Source organism: Nicotiana tabacum, chromosome 15, assembly GCF_000715075.1.
Source record: "Nicotiana tabacum cultivar K326 chromosome 15, ASM71507v2, whole genome shotgun sequence".
Lineage (NCBI taxonomy): Eukaryota > Viridiplantae > Streptophyta > Magnoliopsida > Solanales > Solanaceae > Nicotiana > Nicotiana tabacum.
Window position 1 is genome coordinate 125690005 of NC_134094.1, and position 12413 is coordinate 125702417.

General features: G+C 34.1%; 1 protein-coding gene and 1 non-coding gene across 2 annotated transcripts; both read left to right on the top strand.

Moving 5' to 3' along the window:
* The first annotated feature begins 551 nt into the window (after nt 1-551).
* Nucleotides 552-8827, top strand: LOC107774755 (RHOMBOID-like protein 12, mitochondrial). Its single transcript, XM_016594397.2, has 8 exons — nt 552-1058; nt 4353-4473; nt 4568-4687; nt 5721-5831; nt 6911-6961; nt 7686-7790; nt 7882-7923; nt 8486-8827. The coding sequence occupies exons 1-8, from the start codon at nt 691-693 to the stop codon at nt 8597-8599; spliced, it is 1032 nt and encodes a 343-aa protein (XP_016449883.2). The 5' UTR covers nt 552-690; the 3' UTR covers nt 8600-8827.
* A 711-nt stretch (nt 8828-9538) lies between these two features.
* On the top strand, nt 9539-9610 carry TRNAT-CGU (transfer RNA threonine (anticodon CGU)). Its single transcript has one exon. It is a non-coding gene; the product is annotated as a tRNA-Thr (tRNA).
* The last annotated feature ends 2803 nt before the right edge of the window (nt 9611-12413 follow it).

Sequence of the window (12413 nt, forward strand, 5' to 3'; positions counted from 1 at the left end):
AATGGTTGAGGATGAGCGCGATCTTAATGCACCAATTCAAGATGATTGGGAATGTCTACCTCCAACGGTAGAAATGGTAATGGATGAAAATCACCGATTTGAACAATTTTTAGCTCTACACAAAAGAATTAAGGACAAAGATGCTTATTTTGCACTTCGTAATGCATTAATATATCATTTATGTGAGCATACTACACGTAAAAGTTGAATATTTATGTAATATTTAATTAAAATTTTACCATAATGTAATATGTGTTTAATTAGAGTATCTCAATGATTTTACTTTTATTTGAATTATCCGTTAATATATATAATCTATAATATTTGCTTACAAATTATATTATTTAAAAATTTATGGTATAAAATAATTTTATATTAAATTATATGTGATGAATATGTAAAAAAGAAAAAAAGATAGAATTTCTTTAATAGAAATAAGAAAATAAAATTTAAATAAAAGATAATAATATAATATTGAAGAGAGAGAAGAATATAAAATATTCTTTTTGTTTTTGAATAAAAATGGAGTAACCATTTTGATGGAGAAAATGGAGTGTAAGGGTCGGAGATGGATGGAATATTACTGATCTTTTTTCACAAGAAAACACACTGAACAAAGCAATACATAACCAGACCAATACACCATTCCAAGCATAAACGAAGCTTCAACAAAAAAGCCTATAGGAAATTATGCAGAGGCTCTTGTCCCTCAAACTCCTCTCTAAAATCCCCAGAAATCTCTCAAATGCAACCACAAATCCCTCACAAACTTTCCTTTCTCTAACTTCAAAGACTAACCCATGTCACCCTTCTCAGCAACAACAAATTTTCTCTGCTTTTTCACACGCACACACACACTCATTTAGGCTACAAAATGTGAAATTTTCACATGGGGTTTTCTCAAACCCAATTTTCCCAAAGCGGCTGTTAACAAACACAATTTTTAGACGTGATCCGAGCAAGGATTTGGTTAACCGTACAGTTGGGATTCTGAGGGCTCAGTTTGGAAAAAGAAATTTTCACTCCAATTTCTCATTTGGTTCCTCTCGCCGCGGCTGGTACTCAATTGTTCCCCCCTTTTAACAACTTTAATATATTTATCAAATTATTTGAGGTCGGCTATGTGAATCACTTGTATTTACTTCATTGCAACACTAAATAAACTGTTATATAAACCATATACATTACGCTATATTCATGCCCATTTTGTTCTAATGTTAAGTATTTTGTTTTTAAGGAAAAATAGAGGTACTCCAAAACTAGTTTTTTTTTTTCCTTTTAATTTCACAATTATCTTTACACTGACATACAAGTTTTCCTGTTTTGACTAATTAAGTTTATTTTATTTGTTGTTGAGATAGTATAGTGAATAAAGTCTTGGTCTTTACTTTGAGCCGAGGAGTTGTTTTTGCGGACTGATAGATAAGTTGTACCCGAGTTTCGTTTTGCTGTACTTTCTGGGGCTTTAGCAGCAAAATGGAATGATAAGGTGTGATCTTTAGGGCCTTGGTCCCTTTTGGATATAGGAAACTTGAACGTAGCTGTCGTTCCTTCAGTTTTTGTTGATCTTTTAATAGTTGGGGGAGAATTAGGAGTTGATTAAAATTGGGTTCTATTGGAATTTAGAATGTAGATTTGAACTTGAGTCCTTTGCATTGTGTATCTTATGTCCATATGAAGCAGTGATGATTCATATAGCCGATCCCAACTTGTTTGGGCCCTTGGTTTAGTTGTTGTTGTTGTTATTGTAGCTCCGAGGGTTTATCGGAAACAACCTCTCTACTTCCCAGGAATAGGGGTAAGGCTTGCGTACAAACTACCCTCCCCATACCCCACTGAGTTGTTGTTGTTGTGGCTGTTGTTGTCTTTTGCAATCCTATATATTTTTTTTCAGATTTACACCCTAATCTCTTCATTTTTTTTTTGTAAAGTTCTTTTGCACCATAATGTATGCTCACACTATTTTTTCCTCTAATCTACCATTGATATTACGTTTACATTTTTCAAATTAATTGGGTCCAGTTTTTCTTTTAGTGATTGTGAGATCAATTTGCGCCTCTCCAAGGGCAAACTGTTTTTGGAACTCCATCTTGGTCTTGCTAAGAATTTGGTTTCATCTTTATACTTTCATGTTTGTTAGGTACATTTTGTGAGTTGAGAGTTCTATTTACCTCAACTCATCGTGCATTCACAAGGTTTGGGCTTTTCTTTTCCTTTCTTAGGTCTCATGTGTATAGTTGGTGGGAAATAATCAAAAAATTCAACCTCATGTATGTGATGTTAGGTCTAGAGAAGCATCTAACCCCGTCGCCTAATGGTTAATGAAGTGGGTGCAAATATTAGAGATTAGGGTTCAGATCCTAACAGAGAAAAAACACTAGGTGATTTTTTTATCTGACTAAGCCTTGGTGGGCCTAGTTACTCGTCGTCCAGGCGCGCAGAAGCTGGCCCAAACACCATCATTATCAAAAAGAAAAAAGGTCTAATGAAGTTTGAATTATATATTTTGATTTTGTCTCATATGAGGTGCAATTGATCATAAAATTATGACATGGCATATCTTCATGTGAAATTTAACCTAATCTCATGTGCAGGCTTAAAACTTTAGGCTAGGAATCATAAACGGGACATACATTAGGCCTACAGTTCACTCAGCTCATGATTTTGCAAAAAACCCTAGAGATTATGGGATTGATCATAATAAATAAAAGAAACAGGTGTAAATAATGAAAGGGAGTATGCTTTAAAGCAACAAGTGCAAAGATCTCTGGGATCTCTGGTTGATTTGAATTTTAAGAATAGCACTGCTGATGATAGAAGTAGAGCTTTTAGATGTTTCTTGAGCTTCTGGTGCTGTTATGTGCATCAGTAAGATAAATATTGCTCTGTGAAAAATTTAAGAAAAAAAGGAGCTACTGTACTTTCTTGTCCGTTCGGAAAAACTTGACCCACTTCCTCAAACTGACAAAATATGCCTTTCAACCGTTTTAACTAATACTCCTATAAACTAATTTTGCTGATAAAAAAACTAATATAAAGTAATTTTACTTTATATCTTAAAGTTAATTTGACATAGTCTTCGGGAACTATCGTACTTTTTTCTTTGCACATACAAACCGATTATTTAAATAGTTATTTTCCTATATTAGTAATCTATTCGAACGTTTTACTCTTAGTCTCCACCAAGGTGGAGGTATGCCATTTTTAACGGGATGAAGTGAGCTGTATTTAATTGACACTGACCTGCAATAACTGATGAGTTGTGACAGCTAGGAGTTCGTAATCGTTTAAACTGTTTCTAACATTTTCAGTTTTATGATGGGAGAAATGGCGACAATCTGTATAATGTCATCCCATTGCTCTTAGTCAACTTCATACATTTTCTATTTTCTAAGTTATGACATCTTTTTGATAAGGAATGTTATGACATCTTTAATGGAATGAATTGATTAGTATTTAGTTGACACTGATATGCAGTGACTAGTGAGTTGTGACCAGTGTTGTGAAGAACATGAAGCGAGGAAAAGCGACAAGCCCCTTTTCGCTTAAAGCGAGAAGCGAGAAGCGAAGCGCTCGCTTTTTTTAAGTGAAGCGGAATTTAAAAAAAAAAAATTAAAATAAATACTGCATAGATAACACATGTAACTGTAAGCAAATGTTCAATACTTCAATGTAAAAACTAAAGAGTAGCATCAATCAAAGCACAAAATGAGCATCCTATTCTTCTACAAGATTAAATGAAATGAAAAAAATGGCAGTAAGTATACGAAAAAATTGGCAGTAACTGAAACGAAAAAAATTGGGCAGCATTTCGCTGCAATTTATCACTGAAACAGTGAAAGAAAAAGAAGAAGAAGATGAAGAAGAGAATGAGAAAAAGAACTGAAGGAAAAAAAAAATTTGCCAGCATTTCGCTGCTATTTTGGGATTGAAACAGTGAAAGAAAAAGAAAAAGAAGAAAAAGAAAAGGAGGAAGAAATCACATACCTGGGCTTGAACTTGATAAACTTTTTAAATTTTTAACGTTGGCAGCCCTTAATATGTAGAAGCGCTCGCTTCTGTCGCTTTTACGCTTCTCGCTTTTTTTGCAGAAGCGCTCGCTTTATTCAACCTGCTACGCTTCACCTCACATAAGCGCCTGGGGTCTCGCTTCGCTTCGCGCTTTAAGCGCTGAAGCGAGCGCTTTTCACAACACTGATTGTGACAGCTAGGAGTTCGTCATGTTTCACCTGTTTCTTGTATTTCAAAATTATGGCAGGATAAAAGGCAATGTTTGTGATGCCATTCCCTTGCCTTTAGTCCAACTTCATACGTTTTCTATCTTCTAAGTCATGGGCATTTCCAATTTGTAGGCAATCAGGTTTTGGGAGGTTTTCTACTGATGGAGTTGTGTTAGGCATAATCTTAGCTAATGTAGCTGTGTTTTTGTTATGGCGTGCTGCTGATAATAGGTTCATGATAAGGAACTTCATGGTAAGTCACTAAGATAACTTATCTTTTTGATGCAATTGACAGCTAAGACATTTTTTTCCAACTAGATTAACTTATTTTTGTATCTGGTGCTCAGATTTCAGTGGACAATGTTACAAGTGGACGGGTTCACACATTGATAACATCTGCTTTTAGTCACATTGATCCTTGGCATCTTATCTCTAACATGGTTGGATTCTACTTCTTTGGAACAAGTGTAAGGTCACCTGTCTTTCTACTTCTATATCATGTCTAAGCTTAATATCTTCGTAGGTAATTCAGTAACCTCATTGAAAATTCTTGATGTTGAAATCTAGCAACTAATGGAATTGTATACTGTTTTTCTTTCGGAAGGAAGGGTCTTAAAAATATTTCCTAGCAAGAAACATTGTCTCTGGCATTAATGGGTATATGGCCAAGCTCAAACGTATAGTGTTTCAGTGACCTGTCTGAGCACTTGCTGACTTTGGGCTAATGAATAGAAGAGTGGTAAACTTGATGCATACTGATCTGATAAAAAATTTCAGTACTTTTTGTTTTTTTTTCCTCTAAGCAATCTCAGTTTTAAAAGTGATGGTATTTAGGGGGAAAAAGGAATTGACATTAGATAGAACCAAATAACGGAAATGGGTGGGATTGAGTGCTGAGAAGGTTAGTATCCTCCCTTGTGATATTTAAACTTTGAAATGACTTATTTTAGATGGGGTAAATGCATTAGCAAGCTTCTTGAATGACCCGCAGATCTTCATCTTTACTTCTGATTATTTTATACCATTATTCTGCATACAGACTGCAGCCCTTATCTTGGAAAAATGAAAGAGCTACTTTTGTCAGAAATGACGCATTAGATGGTTACACCTTTAGGATCACAGTCAATATTAAGTGAGAAGATAACTAGTGCAGTACTTGTGGAAATGATCCAGTTTTATCTGTCAACTTAGTTAAAGGGACATGGCTTAATGCTAAGCCATTTGGCCCAATGTTACAATTTGTCTTGGTTATTTGTACCTTTTTAGTATAAGGGTAATTGATTAATCACTTAATTAATATTAAGCAATTACTTCATTGGCATATTGTAAATTAGGCATTTTCCTTAACAATATGCCATAATAAGTGAAATTAACATGTTAGAGAGATGACCAAGAAAATTTGTTATAACCTAAAAGGAAACTCTTGCATTATATGTGCACACTTCGACATCTCTTTTCACTGACTAATATTTTCTTTTTCCAATTTCTTTCTATTGGCAGATCGGTAGTACTTTTGGGCCTCAGTTTCTTCTGAAGCTGTATCTATCTGGAGCAGTTGTTGGCTCTGTTTTTTACGTGGTATATCATGCCTTTATAGCTCCATCATTACAGGTAATCTTGGCGCAGCAACCTTATTATATCTAGTTGTTCCCATAGCCAAGAAGTTGATGAAATGTTTTGTAGTTATACCTGTGTATGCTACCTGCCTACTAAATGATGATTAAATCCTCAGTCCAATTGATATTTTTTGGTAATACCCAAGATCAGCCGTATATATGCAAAATTCATGGTTAATATTTTAAAGAAGTCGGTGGTTTAGACTTTATTTCTGAAACATGAAAAGCACAACAAAGTGAAGCCGGAAATTTCAATCATTTAACCTATTAATGGTTCAGAAGAATCCAGGAACCAGGGGGGCAGTTAGAAAGCTACATGAAAAGTGATTAAATATGGTAGTGGGAAAATTAGGATATACTGTACTGGAGTTAGTTGTGGTACTTGTGTACGGGCTTATAGTGTAATTATAGGTTGCTTCTGTTTTTCAGTTGGCTTGCGTATTTTTTTGGATTTACTTCACCTTCTCAGTTATGCATGAGGTTTTTTTTCCTATTAATGATTAGACATTCGAGAAAGAAGGATGAGGAAAAGTTAAAGTGGACTGTGCTGCAGGATTTGAGTTGGTCACTTTATTTCATAATTAATCCCTCTGTTCCAATTTTTGTGTCACTTTTCATGATGAGAGTGCTAAAATGTTTAACAGACATCTATGATAGTATTATTTTTTATAAATTGACAGATCAAATTTATGTTTTAATGTCATGGTCTCCTAGCAAACTTACTCCACAGCTAATATTCTAATATTTTCTTAAGAACAGTTGTGTAGCTCAACTGGTCAAGCGCTTCAGTTTCTTTAAAGTTGTCACAAGTTCGAACCTATGTAGCTTCATTTTCTCCTTATCAAAAAAAAAAAAAATTTATTCCACTAGTACCTATAAAATATGCCAGTCAAATTTACATAATAAAAGCTCTTTGTCAAGATAATTGTGTGACATGAATTGATGGAGAGAATATAATGTCACTACCTCTTTGGAGTGTTTAGCATTTATTCGTTGTTCTGATGCTTATCATTTAGAGAACAAAGATGTTTTCCTGATGCAACTCTGTTCATGGCCGTTTCTTTTCTTTGGCAGGGACAAAGAAGACAAATGCTGAGCATGAATCCATCGCAAGTTCCGGGATTGGTAAATTCATGTCTTACGTCTTCTTGATCTCTGCTAGCCCTTCCTTTTCCTTCTCCAGTTTCAATTTCTTGTGTTACCATGTTAACAATTTATGGGACTCCAAAGCATCTGAAATGGGATTGTCATTTTTGTCTCATCTTTAATGTAGATTATCAAGTTTTCTTTAACATGGTACTTTGTCTTCTTCAAATTCAGTAGTTAAGCATCTTTTTTTGCATGATTTGGTAGTGTTTGCTGTGGTAGTTGGACTAATAGATATGCTCTGGAGAAAAGAGTTGGAGTAATGTCATACTATAAGCCACTCCAATTCTATACGTTTGGTCTCGATCTTTGTAATTAGTGAACATTACTTTTGGAAGGTTATCACTTATCAGACCATGGTTTCCTATATTGCCATAAGTTTTCATTTTTGTTAGCCACTATATGTGATTGTTATAACTCCTTGTAACTCCTAGCGAAACCCAAAAATGATGTTATCTTTCTTAGGTCTTGTTATATGGATTGCTATTTGAATCCCTATGCAATCTTACTCAGCGTGTGCTGTGGGATCTTGGAAATAATTCCAGCTTCTAAACAACATGGTTCTTGCCTTCTTGGTTTGGTTTCTCATCCTTTGCATGGAGAAAACTTAACCACGTCTTTTTTTTTTCTCCTTGATTAATACTCAAAGCATCATGTATTCTTTACACTTTGCCTTGACTTCTGTTCATGCTTTTCTATTTAGGGTGCAAGTGGGGCTGTAAATGCAGTGATGCTGCTTGATATATTCCTGTTCCCTAAAAAGACTCTCTATCTTGATTTTATTATTCCCATTCCAGCAATCTTACTGGTATGTAGTTGTGTATTTGTTTTCTAGATGGTAGTTTCCAAAGTTAAATTTGGCTAATATTTTGTACACTCCCTATGGTCCTAATCTTCAGGGAATCTTCCTCATTGGAAAAGATGTTTTAAGAATATTGGAGGTATGATCTTCTAGCTCTATATCGGCTTTTGTTGTTTTAGTTGTTCAACTTTATCATGAAATGAAGTTATCATTGACCACCATGCTCTGAACTCGTACTTCCTTCCACGAGGCTCAGTTGCTAATGAAAATAAAAAACAAATGTTAGTAAAGTTTACTTCCTTGTTCTGTTCTAGTGTTCTACCATTTACACGCCTGCTGTATTTAAGTTTGCTAGATTCTCCCCTGCTTGATTTATGTGATCAGAATATTTAGTAACGCATGCAGTTACATGGTCTGCTGTAAAGGGTAGTACGACTTCTCCAACTCGACCCTTATGCTGATTCTCTGTGTTGGTTGAGGCCTGAGGGAATGAACTAAAAAAATCAGATAGCCCAATATTAGGATCTGTCTCACGTGCCAGATTGAGATCTTTGCCTTAAGAGCCAATTCTACCATTGGAGCCTTAATCCTATCTCAACTTAATCTTTAGCTTTGCCAGAAAAGAGTTTAAACATTCTGTTAGTCTTGTAACAACTTGTTTGATATGTGTAATGACTCATATTTTCACCACTTGACTTCAGGGTGACACTCGAGTCTCAGGATCTGCTCATTTGGGCGGGGCTGTCGCGGCTGCCATATCATGGGCTCGAGTAAGAAGGGGAAGGTTCGAAAGTCTCATTGGTTTGTCCTTATAAATATAATTTCGGGGGATATAACTGAACAATGCAGTTAGGATATATAGTACCAAATTGCAGTTAGGATGTATTCCTTCCCACCCTTGAGTTATTGTCTTCTTCTAGGGTGAAGTACCAAGAGATGTCCCTTTAAATAGCAGCAATTGTCACATTCCAAATTCATGGATATTGTCAATGCAATTTGCAGCCTGAAATTATGATGATGCTGACCAATTAGGTACTGGTTTACTTCTTCTTCTTCAGTGGTAACAATTAACATTTGAGAATTACGACTTAAAGTGAGAATACATACTACTAAACCATGGTTTAGTGATAAATCATAATAGTCGCACTCCGTGACATTTGTCCCTCAATGGATGGACCTCTTTCAACTTACTCCATATGTTGTGCCACAGAACTCTTTCGGCCTAAAACAAGGGACGCACTTCTTATTCTAGGAGTTAGTAGGTATGAAAGAGTCAACTTTTTGCCTGTGTCTTCGATTTTCTACTATTAAGTAAGCACTTTTTCAATTCAATCATTATTTACAGGATTTCATTATTGGGTAGGTAAACTTTTTGGTAGGACTTATCATGAGGTCACATTCATTTTTGGATTACTTTTTTCGCGTTTAATATGACCAAGTCCTATATTGATGAGGACGAGCTTTTTTTTTTCCGACTCATTCACCCATCTAGATAAAAAATATTTGAAATTCATATTATGCGAAGAGATATTAATTTTGCTAAGTATTTCGTAATTTTCACCCAAAAAAATGACTCGAAAAATATGGGATTTGGTTAAAAAATTTGGAAGTGCTTTTGCAAAAATTTAACAAAAAACTGTTGTTTCAACAAAAAGTCTGAAAAAAACACTAGTTTAAATTTGGATCTGTCTGTGGTTCTAGCCTTATTTCTCCTTTGTTTTTAATTAGACTTTTGACCACTAAGAACTGAAGAGGCCTCCGTAGCATAGTGGTAGTGCGTTCGCTTCGTAAGCGAAAGGTCGCGAGTTCGATCCTCGCCGGGGGCTGTACAACACAGCATGCGCTACTAAATTACTTTGTTTTTTTGTGGTCACCTTATAAAAAGTACCTTAGCCCCAACTTGATGTTATTGCAACCACCGCCAATTCTTTTAGAATTTTCTTGGATATATAGATGCAATCTTATGACTTTTGAGGTTCAATTTTTAAGGGTTTTAGTATTGTATTTATTGTACTTTGAAACTTATGATTTTTTTCAGATTGATCTTATGGGTTTAGACCTATCATTGGTTACAATATTAGTAAATTTTTACATTATGCTCGGAAGAATTTGATGTCACTATTCTACATCCGCCCCTGAAAGTCGAACATGGTGACATTATGGGTGTCAATGGTTCGGTTCGGCCGATTATTTTATAAAATTTGTACCATATCAATTTTTCGATTATTATGTTATGTATAACCAAAATTAGACTTTTCGAAAACGTCTCAATCATGTCGGTTTCTCTTCGGTATCGGTACGGTTCGGTTAATTTTCGGTATTTTTTTTAATATCATATAAAATTCACCAGTAAAATTATAATGCAATAACATATGTTCTTTTATAGGATTTAGCAAAACTCTCTAGATATTTTTACTGTTTAAAGGGTGATGAATTAAAAAAATAAAATATGGCTACTAAATTACTTTGTTTTTTTGTGGTCACCTTATAAAAAGTACCTTAGCCCCAACTTGATGTTATTGCAACCACCGCCAATTCTTTTAGAATTTTCTTGGATATATAGATGCAATCTTATGACTTTTGAGGTTCAATTTTTAAGGGTTTTAGTATTGTATTTATTGTACTTTGAAACTTATGATTTTTTTCAGATTGATCTTATGGGTTTAGACCTATCATTGGTTACAATATTAGTAAATTTTTACATTATGCTCGGAAGAATTTGATGTCACTATTCTACATCCGCCCCTGAAAGTCGAACATGGTGACATTATGGGTGTCAATGGTTCGGTTCGGCCGATTATTTTATAAAATTTGTACCATATCAATTTTTCGATTATTATGTTATGTATAACCAAAATTAGACTTTTCGAAAACGTCTCAATCATGTCGGTTTCTCTTCGGTATCGGTACGGTTCGGTTAATTTTCGGTATTTTTTTTAATATCATATAAAATTCACCAGTAAAATTATAATGCAATAACATATGTTCTTTTATAGGATTTAGCAAAACTCTCTAGATATTTTTACTGTTTAAAGGGTGATGAATTAAAAAAATAAAATATGGCTACTAAATTACTTTGTTTTTTTGTGGTCACCTTATAAAAAGTACCTTAGCCCCAACTTGATGTTATTGCAACCACCGCCAATTCTTTTAGAATTTTCTTGGATATATAGATGCAATCTTATGACTTTTGAGGTTCAATTTTTAAGGGTTTTAGTATTGTATTTATTGTACTTTGAAACTTATGATTTTTTTCAGATTGATCTTATGGGTTTAGACCTATCATTGGTTACAATATTAGTAAATTTTTACATTATGCTCGGAAGAATTTGATGTCACTATTCTACATCCGCCCCTGAAAGTCGAACATGGTGACATTATGGGTGTCAATGGTTCGGTTCGGCCGATTATTTTATAAAATTTGTACCATATCAATTTTTCGATTATTATGTTATGTATAACCAAAATTAGACTTTTCGAAAACGTCTCAATCATGTCGGTTTCTCTTCGGTATCGGTACGGTTCGGTTAATTTTCGGTATTTTTTTTAATATCATATAAAATTCACCAGTAAAATTATAATGCAATAACATATGTTCTTTTATAGGATTTAGCAAAACTCTCTAGATATTTTTACTGTTTAAAGGGTGATGAATTAAAAAAATAAAATATGGCTAGAGTATAGATCCATCAACTATTCTATAACAACGTAAAAGAAATCAAGCAAAGACAAAGAAAATATAAATCACATGAGTGAAAAGATATTAACCAAAATGGGACTCAAGAATAAAGTCTATAGAAGATTAAATATATTCAAAAAGATAAATCTAAATTATATGAAAGGAAACATATTCAATACATTATAGTTTGCTACTCATAATCGCTAGAATACTTTATGTCTTGCTAATGAATATACTTGAAATAACTTAGTTTAAGTAGAAGTAGCATAATATATAGGTTTTAGGAATTAGTATTTTGAGTTTAATTACTTGCTGGCTTGTAACAGTTTTCATAATTCCAAGGCCCAAAGAAAAATTTAATGAATTATTATTTTTAAACTTACTATATAAATATATTTTTTACATGTAAAATTTATTCGGTAAAGTTCCGTATTTTTTCGGTTTATTTTCATAAAATAAAAAACCTACCCTAATTATCGGTGCGGTTGTAAATTTATATAAAAACCTAAAAATCGGTTTGGTGCGGTACGGTTCGGTCGGTTTAGTCGGTTTTCGAATATCTAATGACACCCCTAGATGATATGACAAAGTAGAGACAATATTTTATCTTTTGAGGCCACGTCTTAATTAAACAACAAGTTATTAATTGTAACGACCAAGCCAGTCGTTTTAAGAGTTGTAGTCTCGCTCCCTCATTTATTACTCATTTTGTACTTTATAGTTGTTAAGTGACTTGCCGGGGTAGTCGGTTCGGATCCAGAGAGATTTCGGAATGAATTGAGACACTCAGTCTCAAGGTTGAAAGCTTAAGTTAAAATGGTTGACCGGATGTTGACTTATGTGTAAACGACCCCGAAATAGAGATTTGATGATTCCAATAGCTCTGTATGATGATTTTGGATTTGGGAGCGTGTCCGAATAATTATTTGGAAGTGCGCAGTTAAATTAGG

Bases quoted from the DNA above. Each gene is read 5' to 3' on its own strand.
- LOC107774755 (XM_016594397.2), top strand. From the start codon at position 691: ATGCAGAGGCTCTTGTCCCTCAAACTCCTCTCTAAAATCCCCAGAAAT. The intron at 4,474-4,567 runs GTAAGTCACTAA...TCTGGTGCTCAG, and splicing joins TCATGATAAGGAACTTCATG to ATTTCAGTGGACAATGTTAC. The intron at 6,962-7,685 runs GTAAATTCATGT...TTTTCTATTTAG, and splicing joins CATCGCAAGTTCCGGGATTG to GGTGCAAGTGGGGCTGTAAA.